General features: G+C 44.6%; 1 protein-coding gene across 4 annotated transcripts in view; it reads left to right on the top strand.

The window, feature by feature from the left end:
* Positions 1–21,919, top strand: part of DPP6 (dipeptidyl peptidase like 6) — an 851,682-nt gene that overhangs the window by 554,178 nt on the left and 275,585 nt on the right. For all 4 annotated transcript variants that reach the window (XM_049642150.1, XM_049642146.1, XM_049642148.1 and 1 more), the window contains exon 4: positions 9,187–9,281. In XM_049642150.1, the coding sequence (XP_049498107.1) occupies positions 9,187–9,281 (95 nt within the window). The remainder of the gene's footprint in view (positions 1–9,186; positions 9,282–21,919) is intronic.

Genomic DNA, 21,919 nt, shown 5'->3' on the forward strand with positions numbered 1-21,919 from the left:
AAGTTCGTCATCCCTCACACATTCACCAGCTGGCAGTCTTCTGAAAGGAAGGCCTCCCCCTCACAGGCGGGCTATATGTTGTCCCCCTGAACTGCTGGAAAAGGAGGATGAATCCTTGATTATTCATTTTTTCCCTCCAAATTTGTATTTATTAAATTCCAGCTAGCTAACATCCAGTACAATATTGGTTTCAGGAGTAGAATTCAGTGACTCATCACTTACATACAACACCCAGTGCTCATCCCAACAAGTGCCTTCCTTAATGCCCATCCCCCGTCTAGCCCATCCCCCACCCACCTCCCCTCTGGTAACCACCCGTGTGTTCTCTAGAGTTAAGAGTCTGTTTCCTGGTTTGTCTCTCTCTTTTCCCCCCTATGTTCATTTGCTTTGCTTATTAAATTCCACATATGAGTGAAATCATATGGTGTTTGTCTTTCTCTCACTGACTTATTTTGCTTAGCATTATACTCCCTAGCTCCATCCATGTTATTGCAAATGGCAAGATTCCATTCTTTTTGATCACCAAGTAATATTCCATTGTGTATAAATACCACATCTTCTTCATTCATCAGTTGATGGATATTTGGGCTCTTTTCATAGTTTGGCTGTCGTGGATACATCAGGGTCCATGTATCCCTTCAAATCAGTATTTTTGTATCCTTTGGGTAAATACCTAGTAGTGCATTTTTTGGGTCGTAGGGTAGTTCTATTTTTAACTTTTTGAGGCACCTCCATACTGTTTTCCAGAGTGGCTGCCCCAGTTTGCATTCCCACCAGCAGTGCACATCCTCGCTAACACTTGGTTCTTGTGTTGTTGATTTTAGCCGTTCTGAGATGCGTAAGATATCTCATTGTAGTTTTGATTTGTATTTCCCTGATGATGAGTGATGTCGAGCATTTTTTCATGTTTCTGTTGGTCATTTGGATGCCTGCTTTGACATCTTCTGCCCATTTTTTAACTGGATTATTTGGGTTTTGGGTGTTGAGTTTTATAAGTTCTTTATGTATTTTGGACATTAACCCTTTATAAGATATGTCACTTGCAAATATCTTCTCCCGTTCTGTAGGTTGCCTTTTAGTTTTATTGTTTCCTTTGCTGTGCAGATGCTTTTTATTTTGATGAGGTCCCAATAGTTAATTTTTGCTTTTGTTTCCCTTGCCTCGGGAGACCTATCCAGTGAGAAGTTGATAACGGCCAATATCACAGAGGTTATTGACTGTGGTCTCCTGTATGATTTTAATTCTTTCCTTGCTCACATTTAGGTTTTTCATCCATGTTGAGTTTATTTTTGTGTGTGGTGTAAGAAAGAGGTCCAGGTTCATTCTGCATGTTACCGTCGAGTTTTCCCAGCAGCATTTGTTAAAGAGACTGTCTTTTTTCCATTGGATATTCTTTCCTGCTTTGTCAAAGATTGACCATATAGCTGTGGGTTCATTTCTGGGTTTTCTATTCTGTTTCCATTGATCTGAGTGTCTGTTTTTGTGCCAGTACCATACTATCTTGATGATGACAGCTTTGTAATAAATACAGCTTGAAGTCCGGGATTGTGACGCCTCCTGCTTTGGTTTTCTTTTTCAAGATTGCTTTGTCTGTTCGGAGTCTTTGCAGTTCTATGCAAATTTTAGGATTGTTTGTTCTGGCTCGGTGAAAAATACTGATGGTATTTTGATAGGGATTGCATTAAATGTGTAGATTCCTTTGGGTATTATAGACATTTTTAATTACCAGTTTCAGAGTCAGGACTTGATGTCATAGTTCCCTCCAACCGTGGAAAACGAGTTGTTTTTCTCTTTTGGGAGTTCCATTATGGATTCCTGAACTGTTTTATACATTTGATGTGTTTGAAGCAATTAGGGTATTGTTCTTTTGATGTTCAGATTTTACCAGCTTCGGACCTGAGAGCCCTCCCACTGGTTGTCTAGTGACACAAGAGTGTTGTGTAACAAACAACAACATACCCTCGGTGACATGCAGAGTAAGCATTTATCTTTCACGCTGCTGGTTGTCAGCCGGTGGTGGGTTAGGCAGCCGGTGGTTGCTTCTCCGTGGCTGATTTGCTTCCAGGGCTGAACAACCAGCTGGCTGCCAGCGGATCTGGAGTGGCGTCTTCTCAGGTGCCAGGCAGCTCAGCTGTGCTCCACATCTGTTTCTGCGCTGGGGCCAAAAGACGGGGCCACACATGTTTGTTTCACGGCCATGGCAGAAGCCAGGAGGGGCGAGTCAAACTATACGAGTGCTTCTCAGGTGCCTGCTTGTTCACAGTCCAGTGACCAGTTTAGGTCATGCATCTGAGCCCACGTTCAAGAGGAAGAGCCTGGCGAAGCCAGACACAAAGGCCGTGGGCAGGAGGGAGGGAAGCATTAGGGCCATTTTGCCGTCTACCGTGGTCTTATGGTCTGTGTCCCCATCGGTCACCGAACACTTCCTGGCTGGCTGGCCGCTAAGATATTCCAGGTTCATACTGTATGTTCTGTGCCTCAGATCGAGAAATGCCCAGGTCTTTAGAGATCCCTTGTGCTTTTTCCTGAGAACGGTAGCTTGGGATCCTGTCTTAGAGTACAATGCTGTGGTGAATGTGGAACTTAACAATAGCCCACACACGACAATTGTCATCTGATTGGCAATGTTAATTGTAATTGTCCTTAAGTCATGGAACATGGCAGATTCATGGTGCATACTGATTCTGTTTAGTGAGAAATGGTATTATTTCTAGACCACAGCGTGGACGCTAGGGATTACAGATCAGTTTTTATAGCTTATGGCCATCACCTGGATGTTGACTTTCTTAGGAAGCATGCTATATGCTATGTGTTATCAGCATACGTGAATACAAGTAATTTGTATCCGAGAAGAAAATAAAATAAGCAATGAGTAGGATAGAACGCTGTTTCTATTAGCAGCTATTTACAATTAAAAGAAGATAATTAAAGAAAAACCAGATCTGCTTCATTTACGTGCACCGTTTGTTTCTCAAAGTCTGTTTCTCTGAAGCAACTCTTTGTGATGTTTATATAATCAATTGTCAGTCAATTTATGTAATCAAGACCAGCCAGGGGCACCTGGGTGGCTCAGTCAGTTAAGCGTCTGACTTCAGCTCAGGTCACGATCTCGCGGTTTGTGAGTTCCAGCCCCGCGTCAGGCTCTGTGCTGACAGCTCAGAGCCTGGAGCCTGCTTCCGATTCTGTGTCTCCCTCTCTCTCTGCCCCTCCCCCACTCATGCTCGCTCTCTCTCTCGCTCTTTCTCTCTCAAAAATATTTAAAAATTAAAAAAAAAAGACCCACCAGCAGGTCTAAGTCATCCTTGGCGATGGGAACCATGTATCTCGATGGCTAAGAAATCTCTAGTACCACAAAATGCCATCCATTTAAAATTTCTTCATCATGGAAAAGACCTTTGAAAGGTTTCTAAGAAATACATTACTGTGTCAGGCAAAAATAAGCAACGTACGAAGCCAGCTGATATATGATTCTCAGAGGAAATGACTGGAACGTCATCTTATTTTTGGAAGAGTGAGAAAAACAACGTGTTACATTGCTATATATTTTTCTATCGCAATCGGGGGAAGAGAATAAAATGAAAAGCAATCACCTCCCTTGTGTTGGCTACCAATGTCGTCGCTTTCTTTAATCATGTAGCTTTGGAGAACTGCCGAAGCCACCCAGAACAATTAAATTAATGACATATTTTACATGCCGAGTACTTGACATGAACAATAAGTCGCAGAGGGTGACGCCGTGCGAGACTTTCTCCGGGAGATCTTCTCCTCACAACCTCACCCTCTGTGTTTCTCAGAATCCCCGGTGAGCCTGGCTTTTCAGTGTCGCCGTCCCGTCCTCAGAGTGTCCAAATGCACCTTACACTCCCCTCTGGGGTATCTTACTGCACTGCCGTGACGGGGAGAAAGGAGCTATCTCAGAATCTCACCACGAGGCACTAAAGGCAGAATTGCGAAGCGGCCCTACCCACCCCTGCTTCCTTTGACCTTGTCGGCCGGGGGCAGCCTCTCACACAGCGGGTCTGCCTACGGAGTCGCAGGCGGGTTGCACGTTTGGCGAATCAGACAGACGGGTGATGGTGTCAATTTGGTGAACGCATCACGCGTTTTTAGCCCCCGGTTTCCCCTCAGTCGTCATGCTAGGTTTTAGAGGTAGAAAGTCCAGAAGGTGTGGCCTTTTCCCCATGCGTCCCGCTCTCTTTGCGGAGGAGACAGAGTTGTCACAGCCAATGAGGAGCGTAAAGCAGGAGTGGGGTGCGGGGCAGAGCAGAGCGGGGTTAATCCTGCCTGGCGGACGCATGGCAAGCTTTGCAGGGGAGAGGCCTTTGTGGGAAGAGCGGACAGAGGTCCCCCGGAGGGAGTGGGAGAGGGCATTGCAGGCTGGGCAGTGGTCTGAGGCATCACCCAGGCACAGAAGGCACAACATGGTTCAGGACGCTTGATGGGGGGGGGGGGGGTAACAGCAAATTAAAATGGGAAGAGACACCCAGGCCTGGACGTGAAGGACCTTGAATGTCAGGCTGAGGAGTTGGCCAAAGCGGTCGCTGCCAAAGGACCTAGAAAAAAAAAAATAGAAGCACGTCCTCGTGTGCACAGGGCATGGCACGAAGGGAGTGAGCCGTCAGAGGCGTCCAGGTGAAGGTGGCGGTGGGCAGACCCAGGGCAAGGGCACCGCAAGCCACAAGGACCCATGGCTTTGAGCCATTCAAGACGCCCTCAAAGGGGTAGGCGCAGACGAGGGATGGGATATTGAAGACGAGAGACAAAAAGGAGGCAGAGATGATTCCAGATCTTCTCCTGAGACAAGAGTAGCAGCTGACACGCACCCCAGAGCCTGCCCTGATCCAGGCGTCATTTTAAGTTCATCTCGAGTCTCCCGTACATAATGTCTCTGAATCTTCACATGCACGATATCGGGTGTATAGTATTATTTCTCCCGTTCTGCAGAACAGAAATGGCCTTTACAAGCATTATGAGGGATGGAAAATACAGTGAAAAAATAAACCTTGCAAATCACCAAGAAGGTGAGAAAATTCTAAACTTGCACTCATCTGAGAAAGTAGTTACAAGACGTATAACTCGAAATCTGGAGGACGAACAGGAGAAAACTAATCGATCCATCATCATACCAGAATGTGTCAATACAGTGGGGGGGCTTTTTAAGAAAAAGTGAAGCGTGCAAAAAAATGGGCTGAGAATGAGGCAAGTTAATGAATGGTACAACCAGCACGGTTAAATTAAAGACCAAATAGAGAACCCTGCATCTTCCGGTTAGAAAATATCCACTCTGTCAAGAAACCTTCCACAAAAACGAACCCCGCCTCAGGCTATAAACCAGACTCAACAAATTTCAAAGAGTGGATGGTACACGTTTTTCTAACACATGTAGCAAATTACAAGTCAATAACAAAAAGACGAAGAAGAGTGTTTTACATACATTTGCAAATTATAAATTCCCAGTAACTCCCAGGTTGAAAAGGAAAGCATGACAGAAACTAAAAATGCACGGAACAGAGCACTAATGAGAAAACTACCCATTAAAACTTGTGGATTCAGATAAAGACATAATTCAGGAAATTTATGGCACCAGTTGTGACTCTATAAGAAAAGTGGAAATGCTGAAATTAATAAGCTAAGTGTCAAACTGAAAAGATAAGAAGGGGAGGGGGTAACGAGACAGGGTGGAACAGAGATTAGTTAACACAGAAACCAGCAGTGCCCTGGCGTCTCTGACCCGTGAGCCACACACGCCCAGAAGACAAGCAGAGCAGTTCAGCTGTAGGTAACATCCCGGCATTGAGTATAAAAGGCTGCTGCCCAAAGTTGGTGGTCTGTGCCTAGCGAAGAAAATTACCTGGTGTCGCATAGGAAACCACATTTATTAAAGAATATTAACATAGTCCAGAATGTCCAGAAACTGACAACCGTCGTGTCTAGGATATATATATAGCACAAAATTACCTTCCTTACAAAGAATGCCCCCCCAAAAAAAGAGGGGAACATACTTTCAGTATAAAAGAAAATTAACTGAGTCTGACTCCAGAATGAAACAGATTTTGGAACTGATGGGGCAAACATCCTAAAAGTGTATATATTTCCATGACGCACAAGGAAGTACGTATGTTTTCCGTGAATGAAAATGTCAGCAGGGAAAGAAAGAACAACATGGAAAATCCTAAACATACGAACGCAGATTCTGAAATGTAAAAATTCACTGGGTGGACCTGGCAGTCAAATAATCATGACAAAGGAGAGACAAAGCAGCTGTGATGACAGCTCAATGGAAATTATTCGAGGTGAACAGAGGGAAATTTTTTTTTAAAGAACAGAGCATCAGAGAGTGTTAGATAATATCAAGGTCCCCAACATGTGTGCAGCTGGCACTCCAGGAGAGGAGAGGGATAAAACAAACAGAAAAAAATATTCGGCAAATTAAAGGCTGAAGATTTGACAAAGACATACATTTGCAGACACGAGGCTCAGCCAACACCAAACAGAATGAACACAAAGAAGTCTCATCAAAAATGCATCATAGCTGGGCTGTTAGAAACCACAAGCAAGAAGTCAGTCTTGAAAACAGCGAAAGAAAAATGCATAGAAACAGTGTCGGGGAAAGAACAATTAAGAGCTGCTTCTTGTTAGAAGCCATGGTGACCAGAAGGACGTGGCATGAAATTTCCAAAGGAAAAGGAAACACCATCAACCTAGAAATCTATATGAAGAGACAATATCCTTCAGAAGTGAAGGAAATCAAAGGCACTCAGGTAAGAGCAAATTCAAGGAATTGGGTGCCGGCGGGTTCATACAAACACACACCTCGAGGAAGTTCTCAAGAGGCAGGAAAATGATGCTGGTGTAAACTCAGGTCCTGGATCAAGTCTAAAAAGCGTCAGAAAGGCGAGTGATGGGCAAATGCAACAGACTTTTTTTTTCTTTCTGACTTTTTCTTCTTCCTCTCTTTATAAATGAGGTACTGTTATAAACAGTAATTATGACATCTTGTGGAGTATGTAAAGTATTTTGATTCAATACACATGACAATTATAACAGCATGGGGCTGGATGTGGGCTGAAAACTTGATAAATGTCTATTTCACCAGAGCTGGTACACTATTAACTCATTGTTGACTGTGGAAAGTTGAGTATGTATTCTAATCCCTAGGATAAGCACAAAAAATTTGCACAGAAATACAGCTAAGGGGCGCTTGGGTGGCTCAGTCTGTTAAGCATCCGACTTCAGCTCAGGTCATGATCTCGCGGTCCGTGAGTTCGAGCCCCGCGTCGGGCTCTGTGTCGACAGCTCAGAGCCTGGAGCCTGCTTCGGATTCTGTGTCTCCCTCTCTCTCTCTCTGCCCCTCCCCTGCTCATGTTCTGTCTCTCTGTCTCAAAAATAATAAAAACATTAATTTTTAAAAAAAAATACAGCTAAAATAGGGAAATTAAAATTCTGAAAAATATGCAACAATAAAGTGAAAGCCAGAAATAAGTGGAGGAAACAAGTAGAAACTAATCACACACACACACCCCTACACCCCCCCACCCCACACCCCCACCTCCACACACACACACCCCACACACCCATACACATACAACGCCCTCACACATACACATACACATAAACACACGTTAGACCAAATGCAGCCATATCAATCATTTCATTAAATATGCATACAGGACATTCACCAGGTTAGACCATATTACGGACCACAAAAACATCTTAATGAGTTTTCAAAGACTGAAATCATGTACCGAGTCTTCTTTGATCCAGTGAATTTAAATTAAAAATCTATAAAACATAAAAGGGCCAGAATACCTTTACATACTTGCAAATTAAACAACATGTTTCTGAATAATCATTGGGCCACGCAGATATTACAGGGAAGATTAGAAATAATTTGAACTGAATAATAATGTAACTCAGCATATCAAAATTTGTGAGATGTAGCTAACACCATCCATAGAGGGAATTTTTAGCGTTTATCAGTTTTATTAGAAAGGATGGTCGGGGCGCCTGGGTGGCTCAGTCGGTTGGGCGTCTGACTTCGGTTCAGGTCATGATCTCGCAGTCCGTGAGTTCGAGCCCCGCATCGGGCTCTGTGCTGACAGCTCAGAGCCTGGAGCCTGTTTCAGATTCTGTGTCTCCCTCTCTCTCTGCCCCTCTCCCGTTCATGCTCTGTCTCTCTCTGTCTCAAAAATAAATGTAAAAAAAAAAAAGAAAGAAAGAAAGGATGGAAAATCAAACTAAAGATCTAAGCTCCCACCTTAACAACCTGGAAAAAGAAGAGAATGAAAACCAAAGCAAGCAGCAGAAAGGAGTGAAAAAGGAAAGAGCGTAAATTTATGAGATAAAGAGTAGAAATGATAATACCGTTTGGATTAATCCAGTCTGCACAGGGTGGTCCCATCAGCAACTGGTTATTGTGTGAAATGCCTTGACCATCAAGCTGGCTCAGTACTCCCACCTTCGCTCAGACAGACAGTATTTCTTCTCCTCGTCGTGTGCCCAGCCCTGTACCAGCAACCTTCAGAAAACGTGCCCTTTCACTCGCAGTGGAGACACACGTGCCTACAGATACACCTCTGCAATCATCCTGATCGGTGTGTTTTATTACTTTCCTAAGGGAATAGTTGAAAGGTTAGTCATGCAAAGGACCACGGTCACTGTCTCTGAGGACAGGATGTATGCATTCAGGGGTATGCATGACCAAGAAACTGCCGACTCTTCCAGGTGTAGCAAGGAAGGTTGTGGACTAACTGGAAACAGTCTTGCAGGATTTGGATGTCTGAGCACGCGTGCATAACACGGTTCACCCAAGCTGTACATACAGGAAATCACTACCCACAGTGCGAATTACTGTCCATGCTTTTTGGTAGTAAGTTTCTTAATCTGCTTCATGTGTCCACTGTGTGTTGGGCTCAAGAAAGCTCTAGAATGTCCGAAAGACTTCATGGGCCTGGGCACTGGTGTTTTATATGCCAGTGTGTAGCGTAGGAGCAAAGATTCGGAGAGAAGCTTCACATGAGGTTATGCTGAGAGCAGCTGTATATACTTCACCAGATTAAAAGGACCCTTTGATGAATCACAGGATTCTATTTTTGTCGGAATAATTGATTCGTTCTGTGTAAGTGTCCGTCAGAAGCCTGCTGAGCTCCTTAATGTTTTGTTTCTTTTTTATTTCTTCTCTTGTAGACAAAGAATTCATCTACAGAGAACAGAAAGGAAACGTGATACTACAGAATGTTGAAACAAATATTTCTACGGTGTTAATAGAAGGCAAAAAAATTGTAAGTACTCTCTCTAATGACCGGGATAATTTCAGTTTTCCCTCCTGCAAGTCAATAAAGCAGAAAATGACTTTAGGTTTCAACTTTTAGGAGGAGCCTAGCAGAAGCAATAAACTTGTAACACTATAGCCTGAGCAGCTAAAGATAATGTGAAATTGAAACCACACTAATTTAATAAGATGAAAGCAGTTTCTTTCGTGTGCGGGACATTTCTCTGCAGGTGCTGGAAACAAGTGTTGCATATCATATGTAATTGGAAGATCACGTCCTAGGGCTTTAGACATTTACAGAAAAATTGCAGTAATGCACAGAGAATACTTCAGGAGGGCTTGCTCAGTCTCGTTTAAAAAAACACCTCATCTCCACATGCACAGGGAATATTAATGTAGGCACACTGACTGCGCTTCGTCTGAACACATGAAGTGATGTTTAGGCTTTAAAATAAGTACTGAGTGGATGCGAATGCCAGTCAGTGCCTCATAATCTGGGAAAACCCATTTTCCCCGAGATTTAAGTAGCATCGAAATTTGGAGTTCATGTACAGTTGAAAATACTTATTTAAATTTTTTTAATGTTTATTTATTTTTGAGACAGAGGGAGACAGAGCGCAAGTGGGGGAGGGGCAGAGAGAGAGGGAGACACAGAATCTGAAACAGGCTCCAGGCTCTGAGCTGTCAGCACAGAGCCTGACGCGGGGCTCGAACCCACGAACCGCGAGATCATGACCTGAGCCGAGGTCGGACGCCCAACCGACTGAGCCACCCAGGTGCCCCTCTTCCGTGTTTATTTAAAGTAACATCAGGTCATGATCTCGCGGTTCGTGGGTTCGAGCCCCGCGTCAGGCTCTGTGCTCACAGCTCAGAGCCTGGAGCCTGTTTCGGATTCTGTGTCTCCCACTTTCTGCCCCTTCCCTGCTCGCTCGCTCTCTCTCTCTCACACACACACACACACACAAAATAAACATTATAAAAATCTTTAAATAAACAGAAGAATACAATATCATCTTTACACTTCAATTAGCAACATCAACATCATCCCTGTGTATTGAAAAGGCTGGGAAGTGAGCACTGAACTATGAAAATCATTCATCTTGTTGGGTGGGGAAGACTTTGTATATTAGTTTTCATGGTGATGAATTCCATAATTGTTGTTTCGATGCCGTTTTACTCAATAATTTTAATCAGATTTTTAAAAATTCAGTATCACGTTTCAAAGGGATTAGACCTCTCCATCAACGAATATGTGAGCACCGCAGACAGTTCAGAAAGTACTTGGAAGGGAAAACGCGTAAATTAAAAAAAAAGAGTCCTGCTGCTCTGCTTATGTCAAGTTTTCTCACTTTTTATGTCTTTCCCTGTTTTAATTACTTATTTAAATTACTAAGTTAACATTTAAATAAAAAGTCTTTTTGTGTCTTTAATTTATGCTCCCCTTTGATTTTATATAATCATTAGACTGTAGGATTTGAATTTTTATCTGTCTCTAAAAATTAATGAATTCTGACTCCTCACAGAGAGGGACATGATTACAAGTATTATGAGACCCTTTCCAGAATCAAGAGCTGTAATGGGTTCATGTGTTGTAGAGGAACTCGGGAATCTGTTGAGATAAGAACTTGAGACCACTTTTTTCCTTTTTCCCTTCATCCAGTATGCTGAGCTTTCCCAATTAGCATTCACTTTACTTTATTCTGTTTCACTTAATTTCCATCAAGGGCTCCGTGTGTGTGTGTGTGTGTGTGTGTGTGTGTGTGTGTGTGTGTGTGTTCTCACATTTGGAGGAGGAAGACGCTCACTGCTGGGGCTTCTCCTGCTTGCCCTCCGCGGAGCCCTGCAGGCTGGCTCCCGCAGGTGGGCTCCCGCAGGTGCAGGTGCGCCCCAGGTGGGCTCTCGCAGGTGCAGGTGCGCCCCAGGTGGGCTCCCGCAGGTGCAGGTGCGCCCCAGGTGGGCTCCCGCAGGTGCAGGTGCGCCCCAGGTGGGAGGGGTCCCAGCCCCTGCCTGGTGGGCCCGTCCCCACTTTTGCTGTCATCCTCCTGGTCTGCATGACACAGCGAGCCAGCAGCCCTGCGGCTGGACAGCAGAGGCCGGCATGGCCAGCGAGCATTTCCACCTCAGTAAAAACCAGGAAGGGGAAATAGCCTTGTTTTTGTCTGCAGTTGAGAAGGCAAAAGCCAGCGGCCCGAACGCCCACTGAACTGTTTTGTTTGGCCCACAGACTGGTTTCTTGCAAGCTGGAAGTCCAGGTTTCTGTCTTTTCTTGAAATACAGGAATAGCTAAAAGCAGCGAGACATCATTTTCTCAGACAGCAGAATTTGGCGAGCGGAACGGGGTAGCAGCTGTCCGGTCCCCACAGCGACCACACTCGCTGACTTCTAACCAGACCGGCCTCTGAGTTTCCAACCCCCTTAGTCCAGGAACAAAGCGGTGGCATAACAAGTCACCGTCGTTTGCAAGAATGTTGTCAAAAGCCACGTCACGCGTGGTGTCTATTCTAGCTTGGTTTCTGTGCCTGCAGCGTTCGGTCCAGCCGCCGTCCCTCTGCATTTTTTTTCTTCCTCCCCCTCGTGTCTCAGACACATTTTCTTCTTGTTCCTCTTCCCTTTCTTTCCCCCTCTTCCTCTTTTTCCCCCCCACTTATTAAAAGAACAGAAAACAAAAATATTTTTTACTTATTTTTATTTCCTAGGCTTGTCGCTCTCTTTTCTTTTTTTAAGTCGGGAAGTATAACATTGTGTACCTGTGTCTTTAAAAGACCTGCGAAGAAATAAAGTAGCAGCTTAATTTTCCTGGCCCTGCACCTGCTACGCTGGGCAGGTTTTAGGTGGTCTGATGTCGTCCTTCTGTCACCCCTGTGCTCTCATCTGACGTGAAAGTGTGTCCTCTGAGCAGGGCCCTGGGCTGGCCGAGGTGGGTGGGTGGAGACCAGGATTAATGAAACAGTTTTACTCTCTGGGACCTTTCCACCCAGATCTAGAAGAGGCAGGCATTTGTGACGTCTGTGCTGCAGTAGAGGCAGGAAGGAGAGAAGACAGTCGATGTCAGCAGTAGATAGGGAGCAGAGAGGGACGTTCAGCAGCCCCCGAAGGGTGAGTGCAGTTTGAAGACAAGTAGGAAGTAACATCCTTGCTGCACAGCGAACGGGCTGAGCAGTGAATGTCCCGTGGGCAGGCAGGGTGGCCAGTCACCAGCTCCGGTGCAGGTCACGTGGGAGCGGTTGGAAGGCCGTGGCTCAGGGCCCCGGGAAAAGGTCAGGGAGCAAGCCACGGAGCGCCTTCCCCGGGGGTCTAGCCTTTACTCTGCAGGAAACTGAAAGGGATGGGACTGTTGAGGTCGGGTCTGTCTAGGAAAATAAAGCTAGAGCCACGTGACGGGGGTGCAGGAGGGAAAGATGAGAGGCGAGGGGCCCCCTGGGACTGCTTCGGGCCCAGGTGAGGCTGAACCAGGTCCTGGTGAAAGCAGTGACTGGGGAAACCAGGAGGGACGAGTCTGCGTCCCGTCACAGAGGCAACATTGACGAGTCCGGCTGCGCGGTGCATGAGGGCCACCGAGGCTGTAGCCATGGTCTGCATCCACCGGGAGCGTGGGCGCGGGTCTCGGACACCCGGAGTGGGGAGCAGTCAGGGCCGTGGAGGACAAAACCAGGGCTAACCGGGGAAGGCGGGGGACACTGCAGGGTGCACGCGGGGTTCATTCAACACGCAAGGCTATGTGAGTGCTTACGGCGTAAACACCACACGTGTTTCCTTATTTAATTGAAACCCTGTGAGCGGCAGGCGGGATGTTCTTCCCATTTTACTGAGGTTTATGGAGGCCAAGAGGTCTTTTTCTGAGTCACGTAGCTGTAGCTGAGAGCCCCCAGGGCTGGTCCCGAGCTACATCATTTCTAGATGGCGTAAGGGGTCTTGGGGCCAGTGTCCCGCGGCCCAGGGGGGTGCCACAGCCTCAGGTGCGGGGCTCACACCGTGAGACCACCGCTGCCTGTCCCCGTGGCCACTGCACATTGCCCCGAAATAAGGATCACACCTGCAAAACACTGTGTCAGGCCAGCCTGATGCAACACCTGCCGATGCGACCGTGCGGATTTACCTGTTTTCGAGGTGAGAGCTTTTCTCGGTGGTGGGTCTGCTCTGCTCTGTCCAGCTGCATTTTCAGGTTTCTTCCGGCTCTCACCACCAGTGCAGGGGCAGCACCTGCTTCGATCTGACTGCAAATTTAATGATTTTTAGGGTGCATCAAGGGCCCAGATGCAGACAGTGGCTGCCTTCCCCAGGAGGACCCCCAGGGGCACACGCTCCCTCCTTCCTCGTGCACGGGGACGGGCAGCTCACCACCGCCTGTCTGGCCAAGGCTGATGTGTGTTCCCATCGAGGTGCACAGGGTGTCCCCATAACTTGTGCCATCTTCTCAGCATCTGCCTTTGGTTTTATCGTTACCAATCTTACTTATTTCCTTGTTTTCCTTTCTGAGGAGATTTTCACAAAACAGCCCAGGGACGTATTTGTACTCCCTGCTCTGCATTTCTTTTCCATTCCTTGATGATTTGGAGCATTCCATCATCCTGTATCTTTTTCTTTCACTCATGACCGCCTTTCCTTCTCTGCGTTTATGACCACATAGGTATTTATCCATTACATGAAAACAAGACACCAGCCCTTGGCATAAGTGTCTCACCGGCAACACGCCGACAATTCCATACATATGGGCTCGTCATATGTGTAGATTGATGTTTTTCTAAGTCAGGATGGGGCACCTGGGTGGCTCCGTCACTTGAGCATCCGACTCTTGATTTCGGCTCAGGCCATGACCTCATGATCGTGTCGTGGGATTGAGCCCCGCATCAGGCTCTGCGCTGACAGCACGGATGTCTGCTTGGGATTTTCTCTCTCCCTTTCTGTCTCTGCCCCTCCTCTGCTCTCTCAAAAATAAACAAACTTAGGGGCGCCTGGGTGGCTCAGTCGGTTGAGCGTCCGACTTCAGCTCAGGTCACGATCTCATGGTTTGTGAGTTCGAGCCCCGTGTCAGGCTCTGGGCTGATGGCTCAGAGCCTGGAGCCTGCTTCCGATTCTGTGTCTCCCTCTCTCTCTGCCCCTCCCCCATTCATGCTCTGTCTCTCTCTGTCTCAAAAAATAAACATTAAAATAAAAATTAAAAAAAATAAAAATAAACTTAAAAAAAATAATAAAAATCAGGGTAATGTTCTTAAAAATTACGTTACTGAGTATGAGTAAACAGCCCCAAATAAGCAAAATGGAAACTGCGCACCAGTCTCACCAGCGAGTGTAGCTGCAGACGTTATAACCGCAATGTTGGCAAGTGGAACCCACTCATGTATCGGAATCGTGTTTCACTCTGAATCGTGTACTCATGACGACAGCATTTAAATATCAAGAACTCAATCAGCAAAACCCATTACAACTACAAAATGACAGCAAAATCCTTGATGATTACATCACAGACACTGAAAGGGTAACTGGTAAAGCTTATCAATAACTGCTAATAAAATTTCTGGGTGAGATGAAAAGGAAAACCTGCCTAAATATGACAAAAACCATTTACCCTAAGCCAACTAACAGCGAAAACCATTCTCAATGGCAGACAGTAGAACTATGTCAATTGCAGTCGGGCCAGAGTACTCACCATCACTATTCATATTTAATGTGCTCTTGGAGGTAGCAGGAAATGCTGTATACAAGCAGAGTAAGTGATGGGGAACTAGAAAGCGAAAGAAAAATGTCTTTCTTTTCTGGGTAACATAATTCCATCCCTAGAAAATCTAAAAGATGTTAGTTTACCTAAGCTGTAATTAATAAGGAAAAAATTTCATCTGGCTGAATACAGAAAATATGTAAATAAATCCATGGCTCTCTCTTCACAGACTTAAGTACCTAGAATATTCCATTCACTATATGAACAAAAACAAAAGTTCTCTCATAAATCCAAGAACAGCATAAGACTTAACGCAGACTACAAAATCTTATTGAAGATTAGAATTCTACATGCAACAAAAATATCTTTCAAAGTTAAAGATAAAATAAACTGGAGACAAAATCCGAGAGCATTCACTGGCCACACACTAGCACTCTGAGAAAGTGAAAGGAAGTTCTTTGGGGTAAGAAAGATTATACCGGGTGAACGTTTGGATCTACATAAGGGAATGAACAATGCCAGGAGAGGTAAATGTGGTCAACATGTAGCTAAGCTTTTGGTGGGAACTTAAAGAAAATGAATTGGCTAGTCCTGAAAAAAATGCATCTGTTTTTTTATAAAAGGGTCTTTAAATGTGGTGAAGATGTCCAATTCCCTTTTTTTTTTTAATTTTTTTTTAACGTTTATTTATTTTTGAGACAGAGAGACAGAGCATGAACAGGGGAGGGTCAGAGAGAGGGAGACACAGAATCCGAAACAGGCTCCAGGCTCTGAGCTGTCAGCACAGAGCCCGACGCGGGGCTCGAACTCACGGACCGCGAGATCATGACCTGAGCTGAAGTCGGCCGCCCAACCGACTAAGCCACCCAGGCGCCCCTGTCCAATTCCTTTTAATGTAAGACTTCTAATTCTTTTCTCCTACACTCTACGTTGACTAAAAACCGCAAACATACACACATAAAATCTTTGGAACATGTTAGAATTTTCTTGGGCAGGACACCCAGAGCAGAAATCTGATACAATGCAGGGTGGAAGATAACTATAGTATAAAGGACAGGTTTCCTATATCATTATGTCCATAAGCTTCCCTTATTACTCCCAGAGGATTCAAAGGTGAGTTTTAAAAAGCAAGACCCAGCTCTAAGCCTTCTATGATATATACTTTCAATAGAAAGACACAGGTTAAAATTAAATTAATGTAAACAGACATACCATCCAAACATTAACCAAGGGAAAGCCTGAATGGTCCTGTTAATATCAAAGTAGACTACAGAAGAGTCCCTACTACTGGAAATAAAAAGAAATATTTCATAAGGATAAAGGGGTCAGTTCTTTAAGAAGGCAGAAGAATGCTGTAGGTATATGCAGCTAGCAATAGAGCTATAAGATTTGAAGCCAGAATCGGTTGAACCAAAACCAGAAGTGGACAAATCCACAATTGAAGCGGGAGGTTCCAACGGTCCTCTCTGAGTAGTTGATAGAACATGTAGGAAAACAGATCAGTACAGATACCAAAGTCTTGAAAGCACGGTCAGCCAACTAACTGACCTAACTGACATTGATGGGTCACATCCCTCACCAACAGAGAGCACGTTCATTCTGAGCACACGTGGAACATTCACCAAAACTGATAAAAGTCTGGGCCATTAAACGAGTCTCAATTTATCCCGGAGGTTGGAAATTACGCAAAGACCAGTGTCTAGCAAATACGTAATTAAAGTAGAAATCAACAGCAGAAAAATATCTGGAATGTGGCCTGATGATTGAAGATTAAACAACCTGCTTTTAAGTGACGGATCGGCCAAAGAAGGAATCAGATGGGAATTAGGTAATGTGTTGAAATGAAGGGAAATTAAGACATATAAAATGAAAATTTATGGTGTGCAGGTAGGCAGCACTTAAAGGGAAATTTATTGCTTTAAGTGCTCCTATTATTAGATCTAAGCATGCACCTTAAAAAAAAACAAAACTAGAAAAAAAGGAATGATGTGTAAGTATGCAGAAGAAAGGCACTAAAGGGAAAAAAATCAACCATATGGAAAAGAAAAAAATAGCAGAAAAAAAATAAACAAAACCCAGAGCTGGTTTTTGGAAAAGATTCATGAAATTGATCAAGAACAAAGATAAAGGACGAAAACCAATAATAGGAACAGAAGAAAGTCCCATCAGTACAGGCTTGGAAAGGGTAATCGAAAATATTTGTAGTAGCCATAGATCAATAAACTTGACAATGAAATGAGAATAAACAAGTGAAATAAATAAATCCTTAAAAGATACAAATTATCACAGCTCACTAAAAGTGAAATAGGGACTCTCAATAGTCCTATATTGATGTAAAAGGAATTAATGGTCAAAAAGTTCCACATGTAGAAAATTCAAGGTGTAAATAAATGGCTTCACTGGTCAATTCTACCAAACATTTAAGGAAAACATTACACCAGTTCTGTACAAACTTACAAAACAAATAGAAGAGGAGGAAATACTTCCCAAGTCATTTATTAGGCCAGCACTTCCCTCAAGTATAAACCAAACGAGGTTATTACCAGAAAAGAAAACCACAGACTAATTTCCCTTATGAACACAGGTGCAAAAATCCTCAACAAAATAGCACATCATGTCTAGCAGTATATAAAAGGGTTAATACATCATGACCTATGGAGATTATCTAAGGAATGCAAGTTTGCTTCAACATTTGAACATCAAACAATGTAATTAACCATTTTGACAGACTAAAAAGAGCAAAACAGCGTAATTATCTCCAAAAATGCAGAAGAAGCATTGGAGATAATTCAACACTCGTTATAAAACTCAACATCCATTGTAAAAATTCTGAGCAAACTGGAAATAGACAGGAGCATCTTCAACCTGATAACAGACATCTACAAAAGCACCTGCCATTAATACACTTACTAATGAAGACTGGATGTTTCTCCCTAAGATCAGGAAAAAGGCGAGGTGTCCACCCTCATTATATTTCCGGACATTATACGGGCATCTCTCTAGTGTGTAATTAGGCTATAAAAAGAAGCAAAATGCATCTAATTAGGAAAGGAGTGGGAAAAAAAACTCTTCAGCCACAGAAAATATGATTAGATAGAAAATTCTAAAGAATGTACAAAAAAATTGCTATAACAATTAATGAAATTTAGCAAAGTTGCGGAACAAAAGGTCAAGGTACCGAAATCAATTCTATTTCCATATGTTAGCAATAAACAACTGAATATTGAGATGTGTATATTTTACATATATAAAACATCAATAATGTCAAATACTTAGGGATACATCTAACAAAATACGGGCAAAAGCTGTACGCTGAAAACTACAAAGCATTGCAGAGAGAAGTTAAAGATTTCTTTCAGAAGCCCTCGTTTCGAGAAGCTTACATTCTAGGGGAGGGGAAGGGCACTAAATAAGATAAATAGGTTAAATATACATTATTTTAATAGTGAGTACACCTAGGAAAATAAGGGATGAGGGTTATGAAAAATTGGAGGCAAGCCTATTGAGATTTCTAGATCTCATGGCCACGGAAGAGAGGGAAGTCTTCACTTAGAAGGAGGCTCCTGAGAAGAAAGCTGACGGGTGACAATCTAGAGCTTTTCAAGCAAGAGAAAGACCAGTCATGAAGACTACGAAGCCAGCGTGTGCCTGGCGTGCTCATGGAAGGTGTAGACAGCAGTGTGGCTGGGTCTACAGCAGGGTCAAGAGGCCATACTTGGAGGTGGGGACCAAGGAGTAGCCCCACTGCTCAGTGGTAACTTTGACTTTTAGCCCACTGTGATGGAAGCCAAGGTGGTGTGGCTTCAAGCAGAGGGCAGGGTGATGATTCCTATACTGAAAAGCTGGCCCCGGCCCCTGCAGCTAGAGTAGAGTGCAGGGGACAAAGTTAGAGCCTGGGGACACCGCTGGAAGGTTACTGCCATGGCCCGAGCAGAAGACTCATGCTGAGACCAGGGTGGTGGCGGGGGGAAGGGAAGCCTGTTCTGAATAGACTCTGATGGTAGCCCAACAGTGGTTTCTGCTCAGCTAGATCTAAGATGTGTGAGACAGAGGAGAGGAGAGCCAGGAGTTTGCCCTGAGCGGCTGAGGGGGTGGGGTTGCTGGGGCTGGAGGGAGAAGGGACAGAATATGAGGGGCTGTATTGTATTCACATTACCTTGAGTCTCCCACTTGACATTTGAGTGGAGGTGCCAGGGAAGCAGTGGGACATACACATCTGAAGGTCAGGGTCAAGTCCAGTTGGGTTCACAGGGTCTTGGACATGTGATGCTTGGAATCGTCAGCAGGTAGTTGGATTTCATAGCCACGAGTGTGGATGGTGTCACCTAGGATGTGATTTCTGATAGGAAACCCAGTCATTTATGTTGGTTACTCCAACATTCAGAAGTCAGAGAAATGAAGGGAACCAGCGAACGTGCATGAAGAGAAGCATCAAGGAGGTACAAGAAAACCAGGTGTGCGTCCTAGAAGCCAAGTGGAGACAGGGTTTTGAGGAGGAGCAAGTGATGAGTTGTGCCAAGAGGAGAATTGAGACATCATGACGACATTAAGCAAGTTAGTCTGTGGTCACCTTGAGAGGAGAAGTGGGGATAAAAACGTGGTAGGAGTGAGCTTCAGAAAAAATAGAAAACTCAGCATAACAGGTACCTTCAAGGAGACAGGGATGGAGAGTTTTCTAAAGATAAAATCCGCATTGCCAAAAATATCCAGTGAGGATCAAATGTGCCCGAGGCAGGGAAATAGGAACTAAACTCTCAGCGAGGTGCCACCTGACATCCATCAGAGGGTCAAACGGAAGAATGTATGGCAGCACTTCTGCCAGAGAAGGGAGAAAGGATGCATTCGCTCATCAGTCATGAGAGTGTTAATTCCAGAAACATTTCGAAGAGCAACTGGGCAATATCTATTTGCACTTTTTAAAAACTTGTGCATCATCAACCCCACCCTTAGAAATGTGTTCCATAAAAAACAAACATGGGTGAGGATTTTTATTGCAACGTTGTGAGTCGTAACCGCACTGGACACACATCCCAGCCCATCCTCGCCACTCACAGCTTCTGTGTTTGCAGACGCACCCGTGTGCTAAACTGTGTCTGTAATGTCCACATGAACAGTCAAGGTGCTTTTCCAGTCATTCCCAGATGATGTGTGCATGGTGGCCAAAAAATTGGGGTTCCAGATCTCATGCTGTGAACAGGTGTGTGTGTGTGTGTGTGTGTGTGTGTGTGTGTGTGTGTGGTCTATGTCGTGCCATGCTTTCCATGTTCTTTGTGCTTTTTCTTGGTGATTATGCTGTTTAAAATGGCCCCCAAGGATAATGCTGGAGTGCGGTAGTGTTCCGAAATGCAAGAAGGCTGTGATGTGCCATACGGAGAAGACACATTTGTGAGATGATTTGTTCAGGCTGAGTGTAGTGTTGTTCACTATGAGTTCAGTGTCAGTGAGTCAACGGCATACAGTCAGTAAGATGTCTTGAAGGGTGCCTGGGTGGCTCAGTTGGTTAAGCATCTGACTTCAGCTCAGGTCGTGATCTCGTGGTTCATGAGTTCGAGCCTCACGTTGGGCTCTGTGCTGACAGCTCGGAGCCTGGAGCCTGTTTCAGATTCTGTCTCTCTCTCTCTCTCTCTCTCTCTCTCTGCCCCTCTCCCACTCATACTCTGTCTCTCTCTCACAAAGAAAATAAACATTAAAAAAAACTTAAAAAAATAAGACGTCTTTAAGCAGAAACACATGTGAAACAAGGTTATGTATAGATTGGTTGACCAAAGTATTGTGACCAGACCCTCACCAGAACCTAGCGCTGCGTTTCCCTTAGGAACAGTGTGCTACAGTTTTCCCTGACTCAGAGTTCGTGGGGACTTTCTAGAACATTACTGCCATGAATACCAAGAATCTTCTGTAACCACGCTTTAGTAAGGACTGAGTAAACCAAGAGAGATCCACACCATGTAGGTCCGTGGAAGCTCTGAAGGTCAGCACTTCAGGCCAAACCAATTGTTGCTCAAGAAAACCCAGGTGAAGGATGTATGGTGTGATGTCACTTTTTGTTGTGGTTACACATCTGTGTGTCTGCACGTGGCCGTACGATCGTTGGTAGGGTTGCCTGTGGACAGAGAGTGGGCGTGGGGTCTGCACAGCAGTGTGATCACAGCGGAGAAGGTTGGGGAGGGGAGTGGAAGGGAAATAGCATTTCTGATGGTTTCATGTGGGTAAGATCGCCTGTGTACCAGGAAGATATTTGAAGGAAGAACCACAGCTGGTCCTCTGCACACGGACCGACTCGGGGGCCGGTGTCTATCATGGGGAAAAAGCAAGCTGCAAAACAATGTGTAGAATGTAATTCTGCCTTTTAGGGACCATCTTCTTGGAGCTCCTGGGGGGCTCAGTCGGTTAAGCGTCCGACTTTGGCTCAGGTCATGATCTCACAGTCCGTGAGTTCGAGCCCCACGTCGGGCTCTGTGCTGACAGCTCAGAGCCTGGAGCCTGCTTCGGATTCTGTGTCTCGCTCTCTCTCTGCCCCTCCCCCGCTCATTCTCTGTCTCTCTCTCTCTCTCTCTGTCAAAAATAAATAAACATTAAAAAAATTGGGGGACCAGTCTGCTTAAAGTCAGCTTCTAAGTTTAAAGGTACAGAGAGGACAGAGTCTTGTGGGAAGGGATGATTGGTTTTCATCTTTTGTCTATTGATTTGTTTCCATAGATAACAGTAAGTATTGCTTTGTTGAAATTTGAAAAAAAAAATGAACAAAATGTGCAAAAGTCTCAATTGCCTGAATATTCTTCAGCAAAGAAAAGATATTGCCATCTTTAATAGACTTCAGCGAATTTATTGCATACAAATTTTATTAGCAGATTTTGAAAACAGAAGCAGCAAGCACAGATTCGTTATAAGATTCTGAGCTATGTCACATGTCACACATTAAAGTTCTTTGTGTTTAGGGGCGCCTGGGTGGCTCAGTCAGTTAAGCAGCTGACTTCAGCTCAGGTCATGAT

The sequence above is a fragment of the Panthera uncia genome, chromosome A2 (genome assembly GCF_023721935.1).
Source record: "Panthera uncia isolate 11264 chromosome A2, Puncia_PCG_1.0, whole genome shotgun sequence".
Taxonomy (NCBI): Eukaryota; Metazoa; Chordata; class Mammalia; order Carnivora; family Felidae; genus Panthera; species Panthera uncia.